The sequence below is a fragment of the Triturus cristatus genome, chromosome 9, assembly GCF_964204655.1.
Source record: "Triturus cristatus chromosome 9, aTriCri1.1, whole genome shotgun sequence".
NCBI lineage: Eukaryota > Metazoa > Chordata > Amphibia > Caudata > Salamandridae > Triturus > Triturus cristatus.
Genome location: NC_140592.1, coordinates 806,320,438 through 806,346,952, shown reverse-complemented (window position 1 = coordinate 806,346,952; position 26,515 = coordinate 806,320,438). Strand labels below are relative to the sequence as shown.

General features: G+C 46.7%; 1 protein-coding gene across 1 annotated transcript in view; it reads left to right on the top strand.

Annotated features, from left to right (window-relative positions):
* The window catches only part of LOC146798874 (coiled-coil domain-containing protein 170-like), a 704,654-nt gene that overhangs the window by 264,048 nt on the left and 414,091 nt on the right, over positions 1-26,515 (top strand). The window contains exon 4 of the mRNA XM_085626207.1: positions 9,109-9,237. Coding sequence (XP_085482333.1) covers positions 9,109-9,237 — 129 coding nt within the window. The remainder of the gene's footprint in view (positions 1-9,108; positions 9,238-26,515) is intronic.

Below are 26,515 nucleotides of genomic sequence, written 5' to 3'. Positions count from 1 at the left end.
GAGACTGCTTGCTCAAGGGCAGTTGTGTAGTTGGCAAGCTGACTGCCATTTTGTTTCCTGGGTTGAAAATGTGATAACTACTCTTCTGACTAAGACATCTCTTTGTGCTAATATGACCATTACTGGTGACCCTTCCTTTCAAAATTAAAAGTGCGTTAAATTCAATGAAAGCATAAACAATACACCAATACCCTGTCTAATCTAGCTCTCCCATCTTGTCTCAGTTTAGAAAAAGCATAGCTGCCACTTCTCTTTTCAGTTACTCACCGTTATTAACCATTATAGAATGATCCCCACCCACAATCAAAGATAATGCATCAGAAAAGATGTTCTCATGGTCAACCCTATTGCTTTCGGCATCTTGAATACATTGTTTCCTAAATGACTATAGCTTTTTAATCATCTTCATCCAAGTATTTTTTTCTGTGGTGAATGGTAATGGCTCCTTCTTAACGGCAACATGCTCAGCCATGTCCTAATATTCACCGTGGTTGGTGGGCCCTTTCTTCCGCTTTGTCATTTCACTCTCCTAGAATTCATATTGATATCTCTACACAACGTAACTCTCTTTCTCAGCTTCCAATTCAAGAGCAAGGGAATTCCTTTCCTCTCTTCAGAAAGAGGGTTATCGTCTAGATTTTTTTGATGACCTGTTTATGTTACATTATTACTGGTCGTAACATTCATTTTACTTCTTCTGACTATGCAACTAAGCCCCTAAGCCTCTGAGGCTTTACATCTCACAGCCTAGTGATGGCCTTGGTTGATGCAGTAGAACGGAGCAAGTTCTGTCTGTGCCTCCGTCGCTCACTGTGATGCCCTGCTCTGAAGGCACGGGTGAGTTCCTGGATGTCCTCGCTCAGTTTACCATTCCCCTCTGCCACTCCAGTGGTCATGTCCCGCACTGCCTCTGTCAGGGTACACATTTGCTTTGCTAGGCGCGCCATGTGAATGCTGATGGTCCCCATGTGTCTCCCCTGCAGGCGCTGGACACGCAGCATCTGTGCCTCGATGCCACCATATGGGGAGCTTGCATGGTCGCCTACATCCGATGTACTGCGCAGGGACCTGCGCCGCTGCGTGACTCGGCCACGTGCTGGTGGTGCTGCAGGCGGTGGGACAACTGTTGGACTTCGGGGAGATGGTGTTGCAGGACTCGGGCATGCATCCATCACCTGCATGGGGGGAACTTGTGCCCTGCGTCGTCGCTGTATGGTTGCAGTTGGCGCAGCAGGTGGTGGTGGTGGTGGTGGTATGGTTGCTGGTGGAGGTGGGGATTGACCCTCCGGCGGAGTGTCGCCATCAGAATCTGCTGGTGTCTCAGAGATGATTAGGCGGCCGCTGTCATCGGAATCGCCAGAAGATGCATCTGTGTGTGAAACAGTGCATGGTTAGTGGAATTGTTACTACATCAGTTTGTAATATTTCATACATGTTCTTCTATAAATCACTATTTTTGAGTGTATGTCTAGCTTCTACTGCTGTTGGGAAATATTGTTGCTTTCATTAATATACTGGCACACCGGGCTGACATGACTACGACTCCCATGATGCACTACTGATATGAGTGAAGATGTGTGGTGCACTTCTGCCTGCACACTGTGATCGCGCTGGGGGGGATGGGAATGGGTATACGCAATGCAGAGTATGGGCGCAGCCATGCATCTTACCTTGGGCAGTTGTGCCTGCGCCAGAGGTGTCCATCTGTGTGACTCCCACGACCGCCTCTGGCTCGATGGTCCCCTCAACTAGCTCCTCCAGGGCAGTGTTTGCAGGCACTGTGGATGGTCCCCCTCCTGTGCCAGCAGCCTCCCGGACCCTCTCAGCGATCCTCTCCTTGGCCCTCTTCCTGAGGTCGTACCACCTCTTCTTTAATTCGTCGATGCTGCGGGGCGTCACTCCCACGGCATTTACCCTCTCCCTGATGCGCAGCCATATGCGTCGCTTTTCAGCCTCTGGCACCTTGAGGGACAGCTTCCCGAACAGCCGATCATGTTTGCTGCTCCCCCCCTCGATCAGGTGCTCCAGTTCCCGTTATGAGAAATTGCGCTTCCTCTTCCTGGCTGTTTCTGCGCTGGCTGGTGCATCTTTGTCCATCCTGGTGAGGGTAGGGTGGAAGTCTTGTCTGTGTTTACTCAGTGGCCTCAGGCTGTCTCCTGTTCCTCCTCCTGTGAGCTCCTCTGGCGAGTGAATGAGGGTGGGGCAGCTGTACTTCCTGGTAGTGATGTCATAAGGCCGTTCCCAGACCGACCCGTTGTATGCGATTTCGCTATTACCGATTTCGCTAATACCGATTTCGGTATTTGCGAGGCCGCAATTATCGATTTCGCTATTACCGATATCGCTATTTGCTATTCGGTGTTTGCTCTACTCGTAAATGTGGATTCGGTGAATATTAGCGATTTTTTAGGAATCGCTCATTTTTACCGAATCTGTTGATGCATTCAGAAATGCGATTCCTTAATAACGATTCCTTATTTATCGCTATTAAGGAATCGCTTTTCTGAATGTTGATGCATGTGCACCTTAATTAGCTCTACTATCTCAAAAATGGCAATTACGATTCAATTTAAAGGGCAAATGAGAGAGCTAAATCTAATTGCCTAAAAGTATCTGTAAAATCATACCTAGAAGGTCCGATTGACCAGGAAGGCATTGCCTCATAATTACTCACTGTGACAAATTTACATCACAGAGTTATCTTAGTAAGGTTTCGATTGAATCTGATTTACTTGTATATTGCATATCCATCAGGAATCTACTCTATACATGATCTTCCTCCTTGCCCGTGTGACAGTGATTCTACTCAATCAAATGTACATATCTTTTTCCGTAGCAATTTTTGATGTAGAACACCATAAGAGATTTATTCGGACACTTATTCGCAAATTCAACTTTTTACAATGTCTCCCAGGAATGCACTTCTTACAATCACTTCCGAACAATCTTGTTTGTTATTGTGTGGCGTCCTTTTTACTTCTTTCTTGGAAGACTAGGAGATAACATAACACTCATGAATTAACTGTTTGTTTTATCTCTGTCTTTAGTTCATGTTTTATCTGTCATTTTTAACATGTTGTATTGTTCTTACCCAGTATTTCTTATTATGATGGATGTTTTCTTTTATCTTGTACTTTGTACTTTTATCATCTTATCTCATAAGAATCGAATAAAGTAATTGACTGACTGACTGATGTTTAGAAAAGTCCCCAGGCTCATAATTTGCCACTCAGTCCATTGAACTTTATTTTCGGCAGTACAGCACTATTATGCATGTTGGCCCTCAGATGAGCATCTAAGGGTTCACACGTCCTCACAATACTTCACGTCATTCTTTGGCCTTTCCGTTAAACAATCAGTCATTGCTTCTTGTTAGAACCAGGACCACAACTTTCTTCAGACACAATTCTTCATTTTTTGTGCCCATGACCTTGTGCCACTGCACTCCTCAGCAGTTCTAAGCATGTGCAGTGGAGCATGCCCTTCTATGGTCCTTTGCATTGCTGCTGGATGAAAGATGGAGGTTCTCCTGTACTCTGGAAGTATTCCTGCCCCCTCAGCTTGTTCACTTTATTGACACTTGGAGTTTGCACTATGGATTTGCATGTGACACAGGCAGTGTCTCATTAGTTCCCCTCTAGAGGTTCCGCGTCCCTTCACTTACTGCCAGTCTTAGTGCTCTCCCAGAGTTGTGTTATGGCCCCAGCATGCCTCAAAACTTCCATACATATTCTATACCTAACTCCACACATACATCCCTTGGTGATATATATCTTTGAGGAACGTAGATGTGTAGTTCGGAATAGTAAATCCTTACCTCCCTCCGTGCACTTACCTTTCGATCTATTGTCCCTCGATCTGCGGTAATGATATTCTGTCCCATTGGGATTTGGAATTTGTTGTTTCCTACTACAATCTTATTGTGGAGCACTCTTCATTCCCGCCCTCCAAAGCCACACAGAGGAGGTCTGCCTCCTAACAGAAATGCACCCAGCTTCCAAGATCTGTTTTTAGGTTTCGCCTAGGCAGTGCTTGTGCTGTCTCTTCGAGACTTGTTGTAATTAGGTATGGACTTGAAGCTCCGCCCACTTTCTGCCCATCTTTTTAATTGGCTCCTGCCACTGTCCTTTGTAAACTGTGGCTTTTCATTGGTCAATAGGCTTAGTAGTCCCTCCTTAGTACCGCCTTGTCTCATCTTGTCTCAATCTTCATTGGGACGACCTCAATAATAATCAGGTCAATATTATTAAATATTTCCTGGCAGAATAATTCCTGGTCCAAGCATGTACTGTACCAACCCATACAAAAGCTTCTACACTAGACTGGATCATCTTCAAAGAAAAAGCTGTTGAAACAATCTTGATTGTTCCTTGAGATTGTTCAGATCATCACATTATTACCTTCCAAATACCATCCATAAAAAAGAAAGCAGCCTCACAATCAGTCAAACCCAGACATTGGGTTTGTGACACTAAAGGCCTGAACATGGGAAACTAGCAGCACGCTGCGAAACAGAACTTCAACCTCCTTATAACATGGCTGACGTCAGCGAACTCATGGATCACTACAACTCCATGATGACAAAAATAATTGATGCCATAGCCCCTTTAAAACTCAAAAGAATACCGGCTAAGATAAAAACCCATGGTTTAACGGATCCTTTAATGAAGAAAGACAGAAACTCAGACTAACAGAATGGAGATGGAGACACCACACATCATCCCCTAAAATAAAACTGCTAAGAAAGACCAGAAACGCCTACAAGAAAAGTATACTAAAATCAAAAAAAGACTTCTTTAGAAGGGAACTTGATAACACAAAAAACAGACCGAGTAAACTTTTCGAATTGTTAAAAGAACAGTCTGACAAAATGGCCAAATCCTCTCTCAACATAAAATCGCAAATAAACTGTGAGGAATTCTCATCCTTCTTTACAGCTAAAGTTAACTCCCTGGAAAGTGAGCTCAAGAAGGCTGCTGATAACCCCTCGAACCTAAAGAGTACACTAGCTGAGCATCAATTTCAACCCGCACAGTCAACACCCAAAAAAAATGCTCAGTGGTCAACCTTCAAGCTATATGACCACAAAGATATTGCCAAAACCTTATTGACAATAAAACTGAACACCTACTACAATGATCCTCTCCCCTCAAAATGTTGGTCTACAATCAAACATGGTCATCCTCATTTGGACTAAGATTATTAATGCTTCGCTATCTCAAGGATCCTTACTAGCCTGCCTAAAAACTGGCCAAGTCATCCCCATCTTAAAAAAACCTACCGAGAACCTTATGGACTCAAACATCTTTTGGCCGGTATTCCCATGCTAGCCAAAGTACTGGAAAAATGTGCTCAACAACAACTGAGCTAACCCATTACTAAATTCAAGCTACTGGATGACTGCTAATCGGGGTTCAGACCAGATCACAGTACTGAACCAGCAATTCTGCACATAGTGGATGACGCTCTACTTGCTCTAGACTGCAACAAAACTTGTCTTCTAGTTCTTCTCGACCTATTGTCCGCATTCGACACTATAAACCATGTCAAAATACTAGACTGACTTGAGAAAAGGATGTGATTATCTGGAGCAGTCCTAGAATGGTTTAAATCCTTCTTAGAGAACAGATTGCAGATTTCTGGTGAATTAAAAACTGTCTTTACCATCCCCGAATCAAATTGGAGTACCACAGGGATCAACACTATCCTCATCCCTATTCCATCTGTACGTCGAACCACTAACCGAAATATTACAGCAGGCAAACATCTCCTTCCACATATATGCAGATGACACACAGTTATATATGAAGATTACTTCGCTGGAAGAGATCACCACGATGTACCAGGCATTAAAAAGGACTGATCAATGGCTAACTAGCAATCATTTTAAGCTTAACTCGCAGAAAACAGAATTCCTTCTGATTTCCACCCCCTAAAAGCTGCGCAATGATAAAGGAATGGACCAAAATGATCACTGCGCCAAGCTATACTACGATTCAAGTGGACTCAACCAAGTCTCTAGGAATTACGCTGGATAAGAACCTAAACATGCAAACCCACATCAACACAATAGCAAAAAATGCCCACTTCCATCTGAGCTATCTTAGAAAACTGGAACCATTCATTGAAACATTAGACCTTAAAACGGCAGTCCAGGCATTGGTCACCTTGAGGATTGAGTATGGATGCACAGCTTTATCAAGGCTACCCAAGATCTCAACAGTTGTGCTGAAAGCTTGCATCAATGCAGCCGCAAGACTCATAAAAGGCTCTAGAAAATTTGACCACATCACTCCACATCTGAAAGCACTTAATTGGCTGCCATACGAGCGAAGAATCCAACTAAAGATGGCATGTATCACACACAAAGCGTTACACTACAAAACACCACTATAACTAGCCCAGAAAATGAAGATATCTGGAGGCAGCAGAATCTCTCGGAACACCGGAGATCTTTTACTGAAACCCGCATTCTTCCGTAAGACCCCAGTACAGAGATCTGGGCCTAAATCCATCATTTTTTTGCTCACCATGCCATTCCAGTTTGAACCCAGCCATATGCAAATCAGTCTTGACCCTGTGCCTCATGGGAACAGTCCAGCCCGAACTGCCAAGCCAGGTCCTCCCTGGACTGGAAACAAGCATCCTAGGATCAGATCTCTGTACTGGGGTGAATGTATGACATTGTTCTGCATTCTGTCCATCAACTGTTGTTTTTGCATTTGTCACCCCGAGTGAGAAGGGTATGCCCAGACGTGGGTCTTGTGCTCTCCATGCCACTGGAATCAAGCTAACCTGGCTGAAGAGGGGTGAAACCCCGAAACCGGTCCTAGGATGCATGTTTCCAGTCCAGGGAGGACCTGGCTTGGCAGTTTGGGCTGGATTGTTCCCATGAGGCACAGGGTCAAGACTGATTTGCATATGGCTGGGTTCAAACTGGAACAGCATGGTGAGCAAAAAAACGATGGATTTAGGCCCAGATCTCTGTACTGGGGTGAATGTATGACATTGTTCTGCATTCTGTCCATCAACTGTTGTTTTTGCATTTGTCACCCCGAGTGGGAAGGGTATGGCCAGACGTGGGTCCCGTGCTCTCCATGCCACTGGAATCAAGCTATCCTGGCTGAAGAGGGGTGAAACCCTGAAACCGGTTCTAGGATGCTTGTTTCCAGTCCAGGGAGGACCTGGCTTGGCAGTTCGGGCTGGACTGTTCCCAGGAGGCACAGGGTCAAGACTGATTTGCATATGGCTGGGTTCAAACTGGAACGGCATGGTGAGCAAAAAAACCATGGATTTAGGCCCAGATCTCTGTACTGGGGTGAATGTATGACATTGTTCTGCATTCTGTCCATCAACTGTTGTTTTTGCATTTGTCACCCCTAGTGGGAAGGGTATGCCCAGACGTGGGTCCCGTGCTCTCCATGCCACTGGAATCAAGCTATCCTGGCTGAAGAGGGGTGAAACCCCGAAACCGGTCCTAGGATGCTTGTTTCCAGTCCAGGGAGGACCTGGCTTGACAGTTCGGGCTGGACTGTTCCCATGAGGCACAGGGTCAAGACTGATTTGCATATGGCTGGGTTCAAACTGGAACGGCATGGTGAGCAAAATAACGATGGATTTAGGCCCAGATCTCTGTACTGAGGTGAATGTATGACATTGTTCTGCATTCTGTCCATCAACTGTTGTTTTTGCATTTGTCACCTCGAGTGGGAAGGGTATGCCCAGACGTGGGTCCCGTGCTCTCCATGCCACTGGAATCAAGCTATCCTGGCTGAAGAGGGGTGAAACCCCGAAACCGTTCCTAGTATGCTTGTTTCCAGTCCAGGGAGGACCTGGCATGGCAGTTTGGGCTGGACTATTCCCATGAGGCACAGGGTCAAGACTGATTTGCATATGGCTGGATCCAAACTGGAACGGCATGGTGAGGAAAAATATTATGGATTTAGGCCCAGATCTCTGTACTGGGGTGAATGTATGTCATTGTTCTGCATTCTGTCCATCAACTGTTGTTTTTGCATTCATTTTAATGGCAGCCACGCTTCTTTCTTTAGACACGGCTTGTCTGAAGAAAGGTGCGCTGCTGCTATTAAAGTGAAAGTGCGGAATGGGGAGCTTTTACAAACAATCATATGCAAGGCAATAGTTCTTGCATTTGTGAGAGTTTAAGCTATTGGCATTGTAAATGACAATGCCTTTCATCTGAATGAAAACTAACACATAACTAAAAGGAATTGGCATTTACAATGTCAATAGCTCAAACGTTCGCAAATGTGAGACATAATGCAAATGCTTGTTCGAATTGGAATGTACCAACCTAATACTATTTTTCTTGTGGCTGGGCACAGGATATCCACCTTGACTGCTGTCGTACCAATGGTTTTGTTGGCCATCTTCTCACCTACAAAGATGTAGTCCTTATGTCGAATTGTTTTGTGAAAATGTGGAGATTATGAGTAATCTCTATAAGGGTTGATATTTAGGGTAGCCAACACAAAAAGTAAATAAAAAAATGGACTGCCATGACCAAACATAGACTGAAAAAAAGTCAAATTCTTATTAGGGAACATCACACTGAGCAAACACGGATGAGGTGGCGAATACAGACTCTTTATGAGCTAAAACTGGAATGAACACACACACATTCTCTTGGCCACGCTTACTTTTATTATTTGTTTATTTATTTGTTTCCTTGATTGTTTATTTATTTGTTTGTTCATTTTTTCTTTCATTGTGTTACCTGGTGCTGGCTTGTGGCCAGAAGTGACAGAGAATTGAGCCCACATTGTAGATATAGTTATTGAAGGACATGGGCGTAGACATCTTTCACTTCTAAGAGCTAGACCTGGAGGAATGAAGAAAAATGCATATTTCTTGATTTTTTTATGGCGATAACTAAGGCATTAAAATTGTGATCATCGGTGTGAGTAGCTCCAGGGACTTCCGAAAAGCTGCCATTTCTAACTTCGAACTGATAGATTTGTGGCTCACTGAAATGCTGCCACCACATGTTGTGGCCTTTATTCAATATCTTGACTACTGCGGTATGTTGTTCTGTGTAGTAGGTCCATAAACGTGTGTATTAAACGCTGCTTTTGGTTTCTTTAACAGTCCTCCTTTGCGGCTCATATAGACCCTACAGCGTCAAGGGACCAAGTGACGCACTATCGAAGGGCAGCTGAAGAAGCCCACAGTGAGTACGCTGCCTTGTTGGTGAAAAACAACAGCCTTAAAACTCAGGTACGGTAAGCAACAGCTGACTGTTAAATAAATACTGGGGTATTATGCAATCCTAAGTGTGAACTTCTGTCCTTGTAAAATGAAGAAACTCAGGGGCTTATTTACTACAAAATGTTGGAGCGTGGAGCTGCGCCAAATCTGGCAGCCCACACTTCGACATTATAAAAACGCTGGGATGCACCCTATTTACTACAAACTGGCATACCCCTGCGTTTTCCCTAGCCTTGGTGCTCTAATTAGCTGCCTAGCGCCAACACAGGCACCATTGCACTGCAAGGGTGCTTGCATTGCAGGGAAGGATTGTTTATGTTCAGGGAGGTGTCTCTTCCTGCACATAAACAATCCATAATGGCTATGTGTGCTGCATTCTGCAGCACACATAGAAGTAGCAAATTGTCATTATTTAATGATTGTTTATATGTAGGAAGGAACACCTTCCAGCACATCAACTATCATTAATGGCTTTATGGTCTTTCTATGAATGCTGCAATGCAGCACACACAGAAATAGCAAAAACAAGGAGATATAAAAGCATATCTCCTTGTGCGCCATTCTAACATCTGCTCTTGCATGGTTTTTTTTTTTGGCACTGCCACAGATTTACAACTCCTTGTAAATCTGGCGCAGCATCGAAAACCAATAGATGTTGCAGTGACAGGCCACAACAACATCTATTGCACGCCCCTTTGCCACAGAGGACTGCAGCGGAAAGGGGCATATTTATTTACAAGGCGGCGTTAAGCCATTCTAAGTGGCTTAGCGCCACCTTGTAAATTTTGAAAATGGAGCTACGCAACCGGAGCATCAAATAAGTGGCGATAGGGGCTTGTAAATATGCGAGACGAGAGACACGATTGATTAGAGGGTCTAAGGGAGTTTAAAGACCTGCGCGGACAAATCCCCAAATACTGAAAGATTAAACAACACCAGAGTCCGTGGGTCTATACCGGTCTACCTAGAACACAAGGATAACACACCAGCTACATACAGACATGTGGAAGTCCTATCTAAAGGGACCGAGTCTCATCACCCACCGAAGTGGCATGCTTCATCATTTGGGACCTCCCTTAACCACACCTAGTGTGGTTAAAGAGCTACAACTCCTTTAATTACTATAAAAAGGAGGAGCTCAAGGATGTTTAAACTGAAGTAAATTGGGGGATATCAATCTCAAAATGAGACGAAGCTGCCAATAGTGTAGTGAAATTCAGTGCAGTGTGTAAGAAGGTGGTTTAAAATTGATTATCACTAGAAAAAATGTTTTATTCGATATCTAATGATATCAAAAGTAAAAACGCAGGAATGTTAGAGGAAAACGTGTGCACGAGTAATTTAGGAACACGTCCTCGTGAGTGTAGGTCTACATGTTTCAGCCAACTGGCGTCTCAACAAAATGACAGTGGCTTTCTTCAGGACCATGACAAAACACTACTGCAATGTGAAAAATCGTGAACGTGAAGGTAAAAGGAACGATACAACCTACATAGATACCTGCTTATCTGACGATATACGGCAATGTAGTGAAGTATAATAGTCACCTGTTAAGAAAAAAGGGGGTAATTTTAACAGTGTAAACTATTACCAAGGACTAACATACATAGTGAGTAAGAGCTGGACAAGATAGCAAGTGTAGGTAGACTCGTGCAAACATTACATAAGTCAACGTATGCCGGAAAGGAATATCAAATGCCTTCTTACCCGTCAATAGATCGGGGAACATCCCACACTCCTGGTCACAACTCAGGGCGTGAGGCAGCGCTCTAAAAGACAAAAGGAGCAGACCAATACTCACACGACAAGGTATTGTCTGTTCATTTACGTCAGCACAAACAAGGTCAACTAAACAACCACAACATGGCAGGTCCATAGGTGGACTGACTTAAAATAGAATATTTTAATGGCCCCTCGCTGGGGGTCTAGACATTCACCCAAGTATTAACTGCAAACCTGCCTGACTTCTATCTCACAGCGAGTCAAGCAAAGATGGCAGAAAATCTGGAGCAGCGCCACACTGAACGTGTGGTATGGTTCATTTTCTCATAATAGCAATCTACAGTCATACAGAGACCAGTGACACAACAAACGCTACTCAGAGCCCCTCTACAAGTTATCACGGGCCGCCACATAGGGCGTGAGCGTATACCAAATTGAAACCCTGCACTAGCCACATGGTGCTATGAAACAAAACAAAGGCCCTGGGAACAGTGTCCGGAATGCAAATGCACCTTAAAACAATCTGACCTACATACTAATCTTCAAGGTCTGCTTACCTGTCCGTCGCTACCCCGGACTTTCTTCCTGATTGTTCCGAGTGGTAACCGGAACAGTGTAAGCGAGTAGACCTTGAAGCCTCACTGAGTCACGCCCACATCGATGAGCCAATCTCGCGCGTGACCCTTGTCACGTGACTCGGGAGTTCCAGTATCCAGCGTGGCGTTAGTCGCATTGCCAAGAGCATGCAGGGTAATGTAGTTTACACAGCGAAACCCACTGCAGGCAGGTCACAAACTCAACGTAATTCACTGAAAAAAGCTCGCTATGAGTAAATACTCCAGAGGTGTTGAAAATGGATTGCATAGTCCGGAATAACATAGCGATAGGACAGGAGCAATCGAGTAAACAAGAAATGTAGATTTGTCTGGCTCAATCCCTAGTAATGCTCGGTTGATTCCCTAGACTTGTACTCAATACAGCGGACACTAGAAGGGTAAGTGTCTGGTACATACCCAATGCGGAGGAGAGAGGAAGACAACCGCCAACATATCTAGTATTAGGTTAAACCAATGTGATAGCGAGAGATACTCGTCGGCCCAATTGTTTTGCATGGCGCGGATAGTCATCGGAGTGATACGGGTACAATTACATGATAGCAAGCCTATCCAAGCCAGCAACCCTGAATGTCTGGATCTCAGATATATACTGTATAAAATGAACCAATGATGGCAAGGTTGTATACCAAAAGTGATCACTAAAATCATGTGGGTCCATTATTATGTCATGTAGCCTATCATAGCCAAAAGCCCTAGGTATGTGGTTCTCAAGTATGTAATGAGCCATTGGTGAAAAAAGCCACTAAAAAGTTAAGCTAAGCACATTACAAGAACCGCAAAAATCCATCATGGATCAAGGAGGCATCCCGTAGTCTCGAAGTGTACGAGACGCAGAAATATCAAAGTGAGGTCCAAGGAATAGTCTTATTCAGCCCCACCTGGTCACTGCTTAATTTAAAAACCCATCGTTGTTCTTTTCTGAACAGAAATTTAGAAATGTCAGTGACATGAGACGGAATGAAAGGCTGTTCAAGTAACGTCCACCTTATGTCTTCAGGCCTATGTTTAAGGTCCAAAAAGTGTCTGGTTAGACGTGTCGCCTGCCTCTGGCATCGAATGGTGCTCTTATGTTCCATTATGCGCATCTTGACCTTCCTGGTGGTCATCCCCACATATTTCTTGTCGCAAGGGCAGGTGATCAGATAAATTACTCTCTCGCTGTTACAGTTAGTATGTTTCAACTGTCTCCACGGTTTGTTAGTTCCAATGTCAATTTCTGTGGTGTGTTGCGTGTGTGTACAAACCCCACATTTCCCACATGCATAATGGCCCTGGACCGGTGGCAGATTCCAAAGTATGTTAATCTTTGGGGCCATTGTATTCCTTGGACGTGTATGAACCAAAGTATCTCGCAAGTTGGTGCTTCTCTTGAATGAAAATAGTGGAAGAGCTAGGTGTACCTGTCCTACATTCAGAATGCGCCAATGTTTGCGTATGATTTTCTGTAGTTGGTTCGACTGGGTACTGAACGTTTGTACGCAGGTCAGTCTGTCCAGAGGGGGCTTAGGTGTCGAAGGCTCGAGTAAAGCCTCTCGGTTGTTGTTACTAGCTCGTTTGTATGATCGACGAATCAGGTTATAGGGTACTGGCGAGCCTTCAAATTCCGAGACAAAACAGCAGCATGCTCCTTAAAACTGTCAGTAGTGGAACAATTCCGCCTAAGTCTCAAAAATTTTACAAAAGGTAACCCTGCACGGAGTGACTTAGGATGAAAACTGTCAAAGAACAGAAGGGAATTCCTCTCCATCGGTTTGGTGTACAACTCACTGGCCAAACCATTGTTAGAAGGAAAGATCCGAAGGTCTAAAAATGGCAAGCTGAGTTTACTGGCTTCCATGGTGAAATTGAGGAAAGCGTTTTGATCGTTGAGCCAAGAGTGGAAGGTCTCAAGAGTGGCAAGATCTCCCCGCCAAATGACGAGGATGTCGTCAATATAACGCTTCCATACGACTATGCTGTCGTGAAAGGGATTGGTGGCATTAAGAACAGAGCTTTGTTCAAATAGATGCACATAGAGATTGGCCAGGCTGGGGGCGAAGACGCTGCCCATCGAAGTACCCGATGTTTGGAGGTAGAATTGATTCTCGAACTTGAAAAAGTTCTCGGTCATAGCCAGCCTGGCACAGTTCATGATGAATGTCACTGGCGAAGTCAAACCGGTGGTATTCGCTTCAAGGAGCCCTCTAATGGCTTCAAGGGTCTCTGTCTGGGGAATGCAGGTATACAAAGATTCTACATCAAAACTAACAAGAAAATCAGTGTCAGTGTTGAAATCCAGACCGGGGAGCAGCTGTAGTACATCTTTGGTGTCCTGCAAGTATGTAGGCATGGTCCTCACCAAAGGCCTGAGGAAGATGTCAACAAAAGTGGACAAAGGTTCAAGAAGTGAACCCAACCCAGAAATAATGGGTCTGCCCGGCGGGGGACGCTGTACCTTATGTATTTTAGGTAGCACGTAGAAGTAGGGGGTGATCGGATGTTCAGTCACCAAATATTCAGCTTCACGTGCTGAGATCCAACCCTCCAATTTGGCCTCAGTAACCAGCTCAAAAATTTCTTTTTTAATTCGCGGTGTTGGATCTGTCTCCAGGCATCTATAGAATCTCTCGTTGCTCAGTTGTCTTAAGCACTCAATCCTGTAGTCATCTGCGTTGAGGATCACGATGGCACCGCCCTTATCGGCAGGCTTGATGATGATATGAGGGTTTTTAGAGAGAGCAGTAAGGGCCTGTTTTTCAAGGTTTGGTAGATTGTGATAATGTCTCGTAGGTTCGCTCATAAGAGCTGAAATGTCTTTGTTCACCGCTGTCTCATATGCAAGAACATGTGCAGGGACCGAGTGGGCAGGTGGATTAAAAGTGGATTTGTTTCTCAAACCACTATCACTCACACCATCATCTGCATGTGTGATGTCATGGTCTTTTTCTTTGAAGAAGAAGTGTAGTCTGATTTTTCGAAAGAAGTTAGCTACCTCACATTGCAGGGTAAAAGGATCCCCTGGACTGGTCGGTACAAAGCCTAATCCTCTATTAAGGACTTTGTCTTCCATGTCCGTCAAGGTGTAAGAGCTCAAGTTCACCACTAGCTGCTGCTGGATCCTGCCCCTGTTTGGCCTTTCGCCGTGCTGCGGAGATTGCGGGGTGAAGATGGAGGACTCCAATGGACCCGTGTCTGATTCTGGGTTTGGTTGTGTTGGCCTCTTCTCCGTCCCCTCGACCGGCCCCGGCCCTTGCCTAAAAAAGGCTGATTGTGAAAAAACTGTGGTGGCTCTAACTACTCCTCGTCTGGGTCAGAAGAGTGGTCTAGTGATTCCGACTCAACCACTCATGAACCATCTCATTCAAGGGGAAGGGGTAAGAATTCTAGACGTAACTGGGGAGGTGGCCAACAACCTCAATGGTGGCAACCTCCACCTTGGCAATATCCAAACCCCCCCTTTCTTCCCAATATGATGCCCTTTAATCCGCCACCACAGTTTTTTCACAATCAGCCTTTTTTAGGCAAGGGCCGGGGCCGGTCGAGGGGACGGAGAAGAGGCCAACTCAACCAAACCCAGAATCAGACACGGGTCCATTGGAGTCCTCCATCTTCACCCCGCAATCTCCGCAGCACGGCGAAAGGCCAAACAGGGGCAGGATCCAGCAGCAGCTAGTGGTGAACTTGAGCTCTCACACCTTCACGGACATGGAAGACAAAGTCCTTAATAGAGGATTAGGCTTTGTACCGACCAGTCCAGGGGATCCTTTTACCCTGCAATGTGAGGTAGCTAACTTCTTTCGAAAAATCAGACTACACTTCTTCTTCAAAGAAAAAGACCATGACATCACACATGCAGATGATGGTGTGAGTGATAGTGGTTTGAGAAACAAATCCACTTTTAATCCACCTGCCCACTCGGTCCCTGCACATGTTCTTGCATATGAGACAGCGGTGAACAAAGAAATTTCAGCTCTTATGAGCGAACCTACGAGACATTATCACAATCTACCAAACCTTAAAAAACAGGCCCTTACTGCTCTCTCTAAAAACCCTCATCTCATCATCAAGCCTGCCGATAAGGGCGGTGCCATCGTGATCCTCAACGCAGAAGACTACAGGATTGAGTGCTTAAGACAACTGAGCAACGAGAGATTCTATAGATGCCTGGAGACAGATCCAACACCGCGAATTAAAAAAGAAATTTTTGAGCTGGTTACTAAGGCCAAATTGAAGGGTTGGATCTCAGCACGTGAAGCAGAATATTTGGTGACTGAACATCCGATCACCCCCTACTTCTACGTGCTACCTAAAATACATAAGGTACAGCATCCCCCGCCGGGCAGACCCATTATTTCTGGGTTGGGTTCACTTCTTGAACCTTTGTCCACTTTTGTTGACATCTTCCTCAGGCCTTTGGTGAGGACCATGCCTACATACTTGCAGGACACCAAAGATGTACTACAGCTGCTCCCCGGTCTGGATTTCAACACTGACACTGATTTTCTTGTCAGTTTTGATGTGGAATCTTTGTATACCTGCATTCCCCAGACAGAGACCCTTGACGCCATTAGAGGGCTCCTTGAAGCGAATACCACCGGTTTGACTTCGCCAGTGACATTCATCATGAACTGTGCCAGGCTGGCTATGACCGAGAACTTTTTCAAGTTCGAGAATCAATTCTACCTCCAAACATCGGGTACTTCGATGGGCAGCGTCTTCGCCCCCAGCCTGGCTAATCTCTATGTGCATCTATTTGAACAAAGCTCTGTTCTTAATGCCACCAATCCCTTTCACGACAGCATAGTCGTATGGAAGCGTTATATTGACGACATCCTCGTCATTTGGCGGGGAGATCTTGCCACTCTTGAGACCTTCCACTCTTGGCTCAACGATCAAAACGCTTTCCTCAATTTCACCATGGAAGCCAGTAAACTCAGCTTGCCATTTTTAGACCTTCGGATCTTTCCTTCTAACAATGGTTTGGCCAGTGAGTTGTACACCAAACCGATGGCGAGGAATTCCCTTCTGTCCTTTGACAGTTTTCATCCTAAGTCACAATGTGCAGGGTTACCTTTTGGGCAATTTTTGAGACTTAGGCGGAATTGTTCCACTACTGACAGTTTTAAGGAGCATGCCGCTGTTTTGTCTCGGAATTTGAAGGCTCGCCAGTACCCCTATAACCTGAATCGTCGATCATACAAACGAGCTAGTAACAACAACCGAGAGGCTTTACTCGAGCCTTCCACACCTAAGCCCCCTCTGGACAGACTGACCTGCGTACAAACGTTCAGTACCCAGTCGAACCAACTACAGAAAATCATACGCAAACATTGGCGCATTCTGAATGTAGGACAGGTACACCTAGCTCCTCCACTATTTTCATTCAAGAGAAGCACCAACTTGCGAGATACTTTGGTTCATACACGTCCAAGGAATACAATGGCCCCAAAGATTAACACACTTTGTAATCTGCCACCGGTCCAGGGCCATTATGCATGTGGGAATTGTGGGGTTTGTACACACAAGCAACACACCACAGAAATTGACATTGGAACTAACAAACCGTGGAGACAGTTGAAACATACTAACTGTAACAGCGAGAGAGTAATTTATCTGATCACCTGCCCTTGCGACAAGAAATATGTGGGGATGACCACCAGGAAGGTCAAGATGCGCATAATGGAACATAAGAGCACCATTCGATGCCAAAGGCAGGCGACACGTCTAACCAGACACTTTTTGGACCTTAAACATAGGCCTGAAGACATAAGGTGGACGATACTTGAACAGCCTTTCATTCCGTCTCATGTCACTGACATTTCTAAATTTCTGTTCAGAAAAGAACAACAATGGGTTTTTAAATTAAGCAGTGACCAGGTGGGGCTGAATGAGACTATTCCTTGGACCTCACTTTGATATTTCTGCGTCTCGTACACTTCAAGACTACGGGATGCCTCCTTGATCCATGATGGGTTTTTGCGGTTCTTGTAATGTGCTTAGCTTAACTTTTTAGTGGCTTTTTTCACCAATGGCTCATTACATACTTGAGAACCACATACCTAGGGCTTTTGGCTATGATAGGCTACATAACATAATAATGGACCCACATGATTTTAGTGATCACTTTTGGTATACAAACTTGCCATCATTGGTTCATTTTATACAGTATATATCTGAGATCCAGACATTCAGGGTTGCTGGCTTGGATAGGCTTGCTATCATGTAATTGTACCCGTATCACTCCGATGACTCTCCGTGCCATGCAAAACAATTGGGCCGACGAGTATCTCTCGCTATCACATTGGTTTAACCTAATACTAGACATGTTGGCGGTTGTCTTCCTCTCTCCTTCGCATTGGGTATGTACCAGACACTTACCCTTCTAGTGTCGGCTGTATTGAGTACAAGTCTAGGGAATCAACCGAGCATTACTAGGGATTGAGCCAGACAAATCTACATTTCTTGTTTACTCGATTGCTCCTGTCCTATCGCTATGTTATTCCGGACTATGCAATCCATTTTCAACACCTCTGGAGTATTTACTCATAGCGAGCTTTTTTCAGTGAATTACGTTGAGTATGTGACCTGCCTGCAATGGGTTTCGCTGTGTAAACTACATTACCCTGCATGCTCTTGGCAATGCGACTAACGCCACGCTGGATACTGGAACTCCCGAGTCACGTGACAAGGGTCACGCGCGAGATTGGCTCATCGATGTGGGCGTGACTCAGTGAGGCTTCAAGGTCTGCTCGCTTACACTGTTCCGGTTACCAATCGGAACAATCAGGAAGAAAGTCCGGGGTAGCGACGGACAGGTAAGCAGACCTTGAAGATTAGTATGTATGTCAGATTGTTTTAAGGTGCATTTGCATTCCGGACACTGTTCCCAGGGCCTTTGTTTTGTTTCATAGCACCATGTGGCTAGTGCAGGGTTTCAATTTGGTATATGCTCACGCCCTATGTGGCGGCCCGTGATAACTTGTAGTGGGGCTCTGAGTAGCGTTTGTTGTGTCACTGGTCTCTGTATGACTGTAGATTGCTATTATGAGAAAATGAACCATACCACACGTTCAGTGTGGCGCTGCTCCAGATTTTCTGCCATCTTTGCTTGACTCGCTGTGAGATAGAAGTCGGGCAGGTTTGCAGTTAATACTTGGGTGAATGTATAGACCCCCAGCGAGGGGCCATTACAATATTCTATTTTAAGTCAGTCCACCTATGGACCTGCCATGTTGTGGTTGTTTAGTTGACCTTGTTTGTGCTGACGTAAGTGAACAGACAATACCTTGTCGTGTGAGTATTGGTCTGCTCCTTTTGTCTTTTAGAGCGCTGCCTCACGCCCTGAGTTGTGACCAGGAGTGTGGGATGTTCCCCGATCTATTGACGGGTAAGAAGGCATTTGATATTCCTTTCCGGCATACGTTGACTTATGTAATGTTTGCACGAGTCTACCTACACTTGCTATCTTGTCCAGCTCTTACTCACTATGTATGTTAGTCCTTGGTAATAGTTTACACTGTTAAAATTACCCCCTTTTTTCTTAACAGGTGACTATTATACTTCACTACATTGCCGTATATCGTCAGAGAAGCAGGTATCTATGTAGGTTGTATCGTTCCTTTTACCTTCACGTTCACGATTTTTCACATTGCAGTAGTGTTTTGTCATGGTCCTGAAGAAAGCCACTGTCATTTTCTTGAGACGCCAGTTGGCTGAAACATGTAAACCTACACTCACGAGGACGTGTTCCTAAATTACTCGTGCACACGTTTTCCTCTAACTTTCCTGCGTTTTTACTTTTGATATCATTAGATATCGAATAAAACATTTTTTCTAGTGATAATCAATTTTAAACCACCTTCTTACACACTGCACTGAATTTCACTACACTATTGGCAGCTTCGTCTCATTTTGAGATTGATATCCCCCAATTTACTTCAGTTTAAACATCCTTGAGCTCCTCCTTTTTATAGTAATTAAAGGAGTTGTAGCTCTTTAACCACACTAGGTGTGGTTAAGGGAGGTCCCAAATGATGAAGCATGCCACTTCGGTGCGTGATGGGACTCGGTCCCTTTAGATAGGACTTCCACATGTCTGTATGTAGCTGGTGTGTTATCCTTGTGCTTGTAAATATGCCCCTGAATCCTTTGAAGAATGTTTTGGTAGTGTGTTTACTCTTGATTTTGAGGAGAAGAGGAGCTCGTGCAGTCAGAGCCGTTTTAATGCATGTGCAAAATGTGCTCTGGCCCAGGGCACCAGCCTTTCAAGGTGCCCTCTAATAGAGCCAGCTCTGTGCTGCACAGTCTTGCCCGATTGACCTTGAGTAATTCTTGAACTTATGTTTTAAATACCGTTTTCCTTTCATTTATTTTTAATGTGGGCAATTGTGTGAGAAGCTATAACAGACATTTTGCAGAGAAATTAATGTTTATATTTCATGCAACAGCCATAAAAAAGTTTCTTTTAGATCAAAACAGGACCTCACATATGAGAAATGGGAGAGAGTTATATAGAATATTTGCAGTCATATCAGGGAGCTGCAGCTGTGTTACAATACTGAAAACACACGTTAATATCCCTGAATATTAAATGTAACATGGTTCGAAATTGGACTAGTGTGCCTGTGCACAGACAGTGGGCAGTTGGCTACGGCTGTCGACCTCGAAGCTAAGGAACCGGGTTGGAGTCTAGCAGGGGCGTTTCACATACTGCGATTCTGGGCAAATCACTTAATCTCCCCGTGCTAACACAATGAATGTGTCCATCTGTAAGGCACTGGTGCTCATGTAAAGTGCTCTGGGCCCTTCGGGTCGAGTTCGTCCTATACAAACCCCTCCCCCGCTCCTACCCACTCCTCCCCCCCCCCCCCCAAAAAAAAGGGCTGAAACTGGATCATAAAGTCAAAGCTGTTCCAAACCACAAAACGCGTTTGGCCCACCCAGAGCACTCAAAATCCTTAAGATGTCCCTGCGTGCTGGGCTGGCCACAACCCTAAAATAATTTCAAATAACCAATGTGCGTCCTGCTAGAGGTGAGCCCAAAGTCATTTTTTTTAAACTAAGCCTTTTTCCCACACACCAACTGTAAAACGGCACCTAAAGCGTTCACGCAGATGTTTGCACAGAATTGTACCATGAAGTCATTTCTTATCCTAATAACCAAACAGGGCCACTAAGTGCGTTCGTCCAGATGTTGGCTAAAAATGTCGTCAAACTATAAATCTATTTCTCCTAAAAACAATCACACAGCGCCACCTAATGTGTTTGTGCAAGTCCTTGAACACACATTGTTCCGGAAGTTGAGCTGGAACATGTATTCTGGGTGAAGTTTTGAAACAGTCTTCGTGCGAAGAGGAAACATACACTTCTTAGCTTTCACATTACGATTTATTTTTTATAGTCGGAATGGATTTATTCATGCTTTAGTTAATAAAATCCATACATGAAGTGTAAAATAGAGAAGATAAAGTCAAGAATGTCCCTTTAAAACAATTGCAATAACGATTAAAATGCCTCAAGTGAGGCGCATTACTATGCACATACAAGCTGGGCTCTTAAGAACAAGGAAGGCTTTGTTTTAGCCTCCTGAACTCTGCATGGGAAAATTACCCAAGGTGATCCAAACTTCTCTGCATAGGGTGACCGTGCAGCACTCTCTTCATCTATGTTATGGGAGGGCGCCAACAACTCTGTAGCAGATAAGATCTCAAAGCCAATTCTTGCAAGAAAGAATGGCTTCTTACTAAAATGGCATAAAATTAACACGGAGAAGGTGGTTCCATTGATGTTATCTAAAACATTGCCGGAGGTTAATGATATGTCTCGACCCTGATCTTGAGCTAGAAAATTTATTAATAGCTTTTTATGAGATACTGGGTGAAGTCAAAAGCAATATGTCTAGGACAAACTCCTTTAAGGAGATCCCGCCATGTCAGTGAGGAAGCTTGAGAGGCCTATTTAGGGTAAATGTTTGGGGTGACTGATGGTCTCCCGGCCGCCCCATCCTCCACTACGCAGGTAACACCCAAGGAACACCTAGTGTTCGAACTGGCGCAATTGAGTCGTGGATTGGCTCAATGTAGATCTGCCAAGGCCCCAGGTCTTGATGGGGTCCCCATAGATTTTTTCCTAGACCATCAAGAACTCTGGCCCCCATTGATGACTAACATTTTTAATGCAATAAGCAAGGTGGGCCCTCCCATCTCTTGAAAAAGTACTATCGTAATCCCCATCTTTAAAAAAGGGGATAAGGGGCGTGGTCTCTCTACAGATGGAGTGAGACGCGTGCTTTTGGAGCTCCGGGCCGCCGCTGATGAAATTAGCGTTTAAAGCCTGCAATTACCGCCAGTGGGGCCTTACCTGGGGACGACGGCTTGCAGAACGGACCCAGGCCGATTCCTGGGGGCCTGGCGACTCCCTTGACCAGTGGACAGCGGCGTGTGCAGCGGCGGAGAGTGAGGGCTCCGGCCTTGGAGAGCATGGTCACCATTTTGCAGCGCTGGGTTCTGCGCGCCCTCGAGTGGGCAAATCCTGAACACCCACGATAGAAGCATGGCGAGCATCGGAGGTGGTGCGAGGGCTGAGCCGGGCTTGCGCTGTCCCCTCTCTGCTATTCCTGGCGGTGCCCTGGGGAGAGACTGCCCGTGATTCTCGGCGGGAGAGCACCTGCCATTTTACATCACCCGCGCTGGAGCGTCCCTGAGTAACGGTCACCTCGGAGCAGGGGCCTGGACTGTAGACTGCCATCATCAGCGGGACCAAGCCACCGGTAGGACTCTGAGGGCTGGGGAGCGCTTGCCTTGATGGCTGGGGAGTGCCCGATCCGGGGGTCGCTGGCTTTGATTACATTTTTGGCCCCTGTACGCCAGGTCCTTGCTGGGTTGATCTGCGTTGGGTGCCCCCCCAGCTGCGGCGCTCTGACTCCGGCGAGACACCTGGGCCTTCTGCGCGCCCCCTGTTGGCGGAGCTGCACTACCGGCGGGAACGGGCCCGCCAGGGACCTTATGCTATCGGACTGGGCCTACCCGCCCTTGGTTGCCCTTTGTCACATTTCCACCCTGGCGTTGTGTAGTCCCAGGCGTCCATCTGTCCTGCCTTGAAGAGATTCCCCTGTGATCTGCTGGCCCTGGGAACATTACTGCAGACGCGTCCAGAGACAGCGAGAGGTGCGTGGCGGGGTGCTGGGGCCCTAGTGAACTGTCTTCTGGCTGGGGTGATGCTACTCTCCTCGGCGGCCTTCCCTGCTTCGCCTCTGGAATTTGGCCTTCCGGGACAGCGTGTGCGGCGCTTCTACCCTGCAATTACGTTAGAGGTGTGCTGGTCACCTTGGATCCCCTGGAGCCTTGAGGGGTGACTGGTGGCTAGAAACTCCTGCACTCAGCCGACCAGCGGCGCTGGGTCGCCTTCTGCACCGCTGATTGTGGGGCGCCCACCATCTTGGTTGCTACTGGGCCTCCTGGGGTCCGCTTCGGAGGCCCCACAGGCGGCTTTCACGAAATCAGCCTACTGACAGTGCCGCGGCCGAATGGGGGACCCCTAGAGTGAGCCTAGACTTGTGGACCTGCAGACACAGACAAGTGCTGACACTGAGGAGAGAGACTGAGGTTACCAACTCTCTGCAGGAACGACTTACAGGCTCCGCTCGACCAGTGCTGACCAGTCACCTGTGAAGACGATCTGAAGCATAGCCAGGTATGCGGGCGGGGGGGCATTAAAGCCACCACTGGGGGGTCCCCTTTGAACCTTGCGCCTCCTGTGACACCGCTTGCCTGTGATCCTCCTGAGGCATAGTATACTACCCCGAGGTGGCGCCCCCCTGCTCTGCTGCCCTGCCCTACCTGCGTGGTTGTATGACCCGGACTCCTGCGCCTCTGGGTACCTCAGCGCTGTACTTCTGGCCGCCTGCGAGCGAGATTGTGGCCCCTTCTGCACTGGTTTGCCCTCTCTGCACCCCCTCGAGCAACAAGTCCGGGCTAACAGGTGGAGCCGGGCGTGGAGGGTCGGTCGCATCGGCGGTCACCCCCGGGGGGTTTGTTGAGCCAGTTGGTTGCCCGGAGGACCTGAGTTGCTCGGAGGGCTGAAGATTTGTATTGCCCTTACTCCGGCGCCAGGGAACTTAAACCATCACGCTCTGTCCTCATGGCTAACGGCCTTTATAGGTTTCCTCGGATACGGTGCCTCACCCCTGCGACCCTGGACTTAACGCCCGACTGCTGCGGCTTTCCCAACGTCTCTGGGGCCTACAACCAGGGAGCCCAGGCACAACTGCGAGCGGGTGGCCGGCGACGCGGCAGCCCCTTTCCGGCGCCCTACTGAGATATCTATCAACACTCCCGGAACATGACTCACTCCAGAACTGGGAAGGAGCCCCAAGCAACCCCCAAAGACGCTACAGTCATGGATCTGTGGAGAAAGCCACACTCGGCTCCGACGGCTGCTGTGGCAATGCGGGCTGGAAACCCCTCCGAGCCGGTTACGCAGTCTTTCATGGCGCTGTTTATGCAAGAGTTCAAATCAGAAATAGGGTCTCTACGCACGGAAGTGCAAGCATGTGTAAAGGAGCTCCGGAAAGATGTGGGGGAACTGGGTGGGCGAGTAGACGACCTAGAAAATACCCTCGCAGAAGACCAGGAGCATCAATGGCAGTGGCTCGCAACATTGGAAGAACAGCATGTTGAGCTTCAGATCAATCAAGAGGACTTGGAAAATAGGGGGCGCCGGAACAACATACGCATACGAGGTGTTCCAATCGGGACGGAAGGCGCGGACATAATGACCTTCGTGGCTGACCTGCTCCACGACATCAGAGGAGATGATGACGCCTCGCCACCAACCCTGGATCATGCATAGGGTCTCGGGACCACCTGGTAGGCCTGGACTCATCCCTGATATTTTGACCCGGGTCCACTTTTTTGTTGAAAAAGAAGCCATCCTCAAGGCGGCCAGAGACAAGCCTGAGATTTTGTGCAGAGGCACGCCCATCCAACTGTTTTCAGGACTTGGCTCTCACGACCCTTCGGCGCCAGAGGGACTTCTGACCCATCACTGCCAAGCTCCGGGAACTTTATATCCACTATCAATGGGGCCACCCCTTTGCCCTCGTCTTTCAATGGGAGTCCAAACGCTGCGTGATGAGATCCTATAGAGAGGAGACTCAACTGCTCCAAATTCCGGACACCCCGCCGACCAGCCCTTCGCGCCAGCCTGCTAATCCCTGAGTCCCATTGAAACCTCAATGGACCACGGTGCGCCGCTCCAGGTATCCTTCTTCACCCGATGGCAGCAGATCATCACAAGACAAGCAGGACATCATACAGCATATAAAATCTTTAGAGGCAGGCCCATCGCCCTCAGGATCACAAGCGTCTGCCATCAAATAACTTGCCTTGGCACTGGTTGACATGCCAACCACCTGTCCCATAACTGGGGATAAGCTATGACTTGTCGGCCTGCAGCTGTTTCACCCCTCTTCCCTATGCCCCAGACGCCACATTATCAGGCGCCTTGTCTACATCTCTGAAGTGGCGGCCTGGAGCTATTCCCCAGCGATTTGGATTTACTATTAGCGCGATGACCTCCCCCCACTCCTATTCCTGGAAGAGTGACATCTCCGGGACAGCTTGTGCCGATGTGCCTGGCTACTCCCTTGACTGGAATAGGCCTTGTTGGCCATGTTGGCCGCTACATTATTTAAGTTACTTTCTCCGTTCCCACTCTTTTCCCTCTCTTTCCCTTCCCTATGCACCCACTTGGCAGGGGGGATATATCGATGCTTGGGAGAGTCATGAGGCGGCAACTGCGCTCGACGATAGGTGACAATGACTACAGTACCCTGTTGGAAGATTATCTCCCTTAATGTGAAAGGACTCAACTCCCCCAACAAAAGGCGCCAAATATGGCGGCGCTTACTGCTGCAAAACCCCGATATAATTTTCTTGCAAGAGACCCACCTCCTCAAGACTGACATACCACGCATTGAGGTTCTGTAGCGATCCGAACCCGTGAATTCGGTATCGTAGTACTGACACGATTTTGGTACCAATGAACCGCAAATGATCCATTATATACATGACAGTGTTTTCGCTGCGCAACTAGCATGAATTCACTGGAAAATAGTGCATTCTGTCATAAAAGTCATGGCATCCATTTTAGTTACGGCATCCATTTTGTTTCTTGCCCTCACATAGTCAATGAACGGACGATGACCTCGGCAGAGTCACCTTGTTAAGGACACGTAAGCTCGAGCCCCGAGAAAGGTTGACGCTGCATGACTAGGCAGAATCAAGCTACCTTCCTTGCCTGGGGCCACTCCTGCTATACTGGTTCTCGTGTCCGTTGTCCCGACTGAAAGGCCGAAGACGGTAGCCATGCCCGTTTATGATCCATAAACACCTCTTATCCTACATTTCAATCCTTTGCACCTGGCTCTGCTCCTTACCTTCTGGGCTTTTACAATGGGGAGGTTACGATTTCTATGATGGGGAGGATCGGGCAAAGAATGGAAAACTGTCGAGAGGACCTGATCGAATACCGAAAACCTACGACTAATTATTGTTTGATGTCAAATTTACTGTTTGTTTGGGATACCGGGTTAGGCATGAGAAATATTTGTGTAATGTAGCCTAAAGACATTTTTCGTGTATTTAAAGAGTAACCCACTTAATGCAATTTGAACAGTCTCGTAGATTCTGCCTCTGTGTGGTTCCTATGATTTCTGTGTCCCTGCAGTAAATAAACCTTGGTCTCTGACGCCGCCATCGAGAAGCCCGTGTCTCTGTTTATTTGTGCACCGGGACAGGAGGAACTCAGGGGTCTTCGGGTGTTGTTTCCCTGACACCTCTGGACTCTTAAAAGTCCAGAACCTCAAATTGGCGCCCAACGTTGGGCGACGTCATCCGGTACCGGTCCAAAGCCTGAAAAGTTCGAGAAGTTTCGTGTGAAGATTCCGGAGGGAGGTACCCCGCTTCATC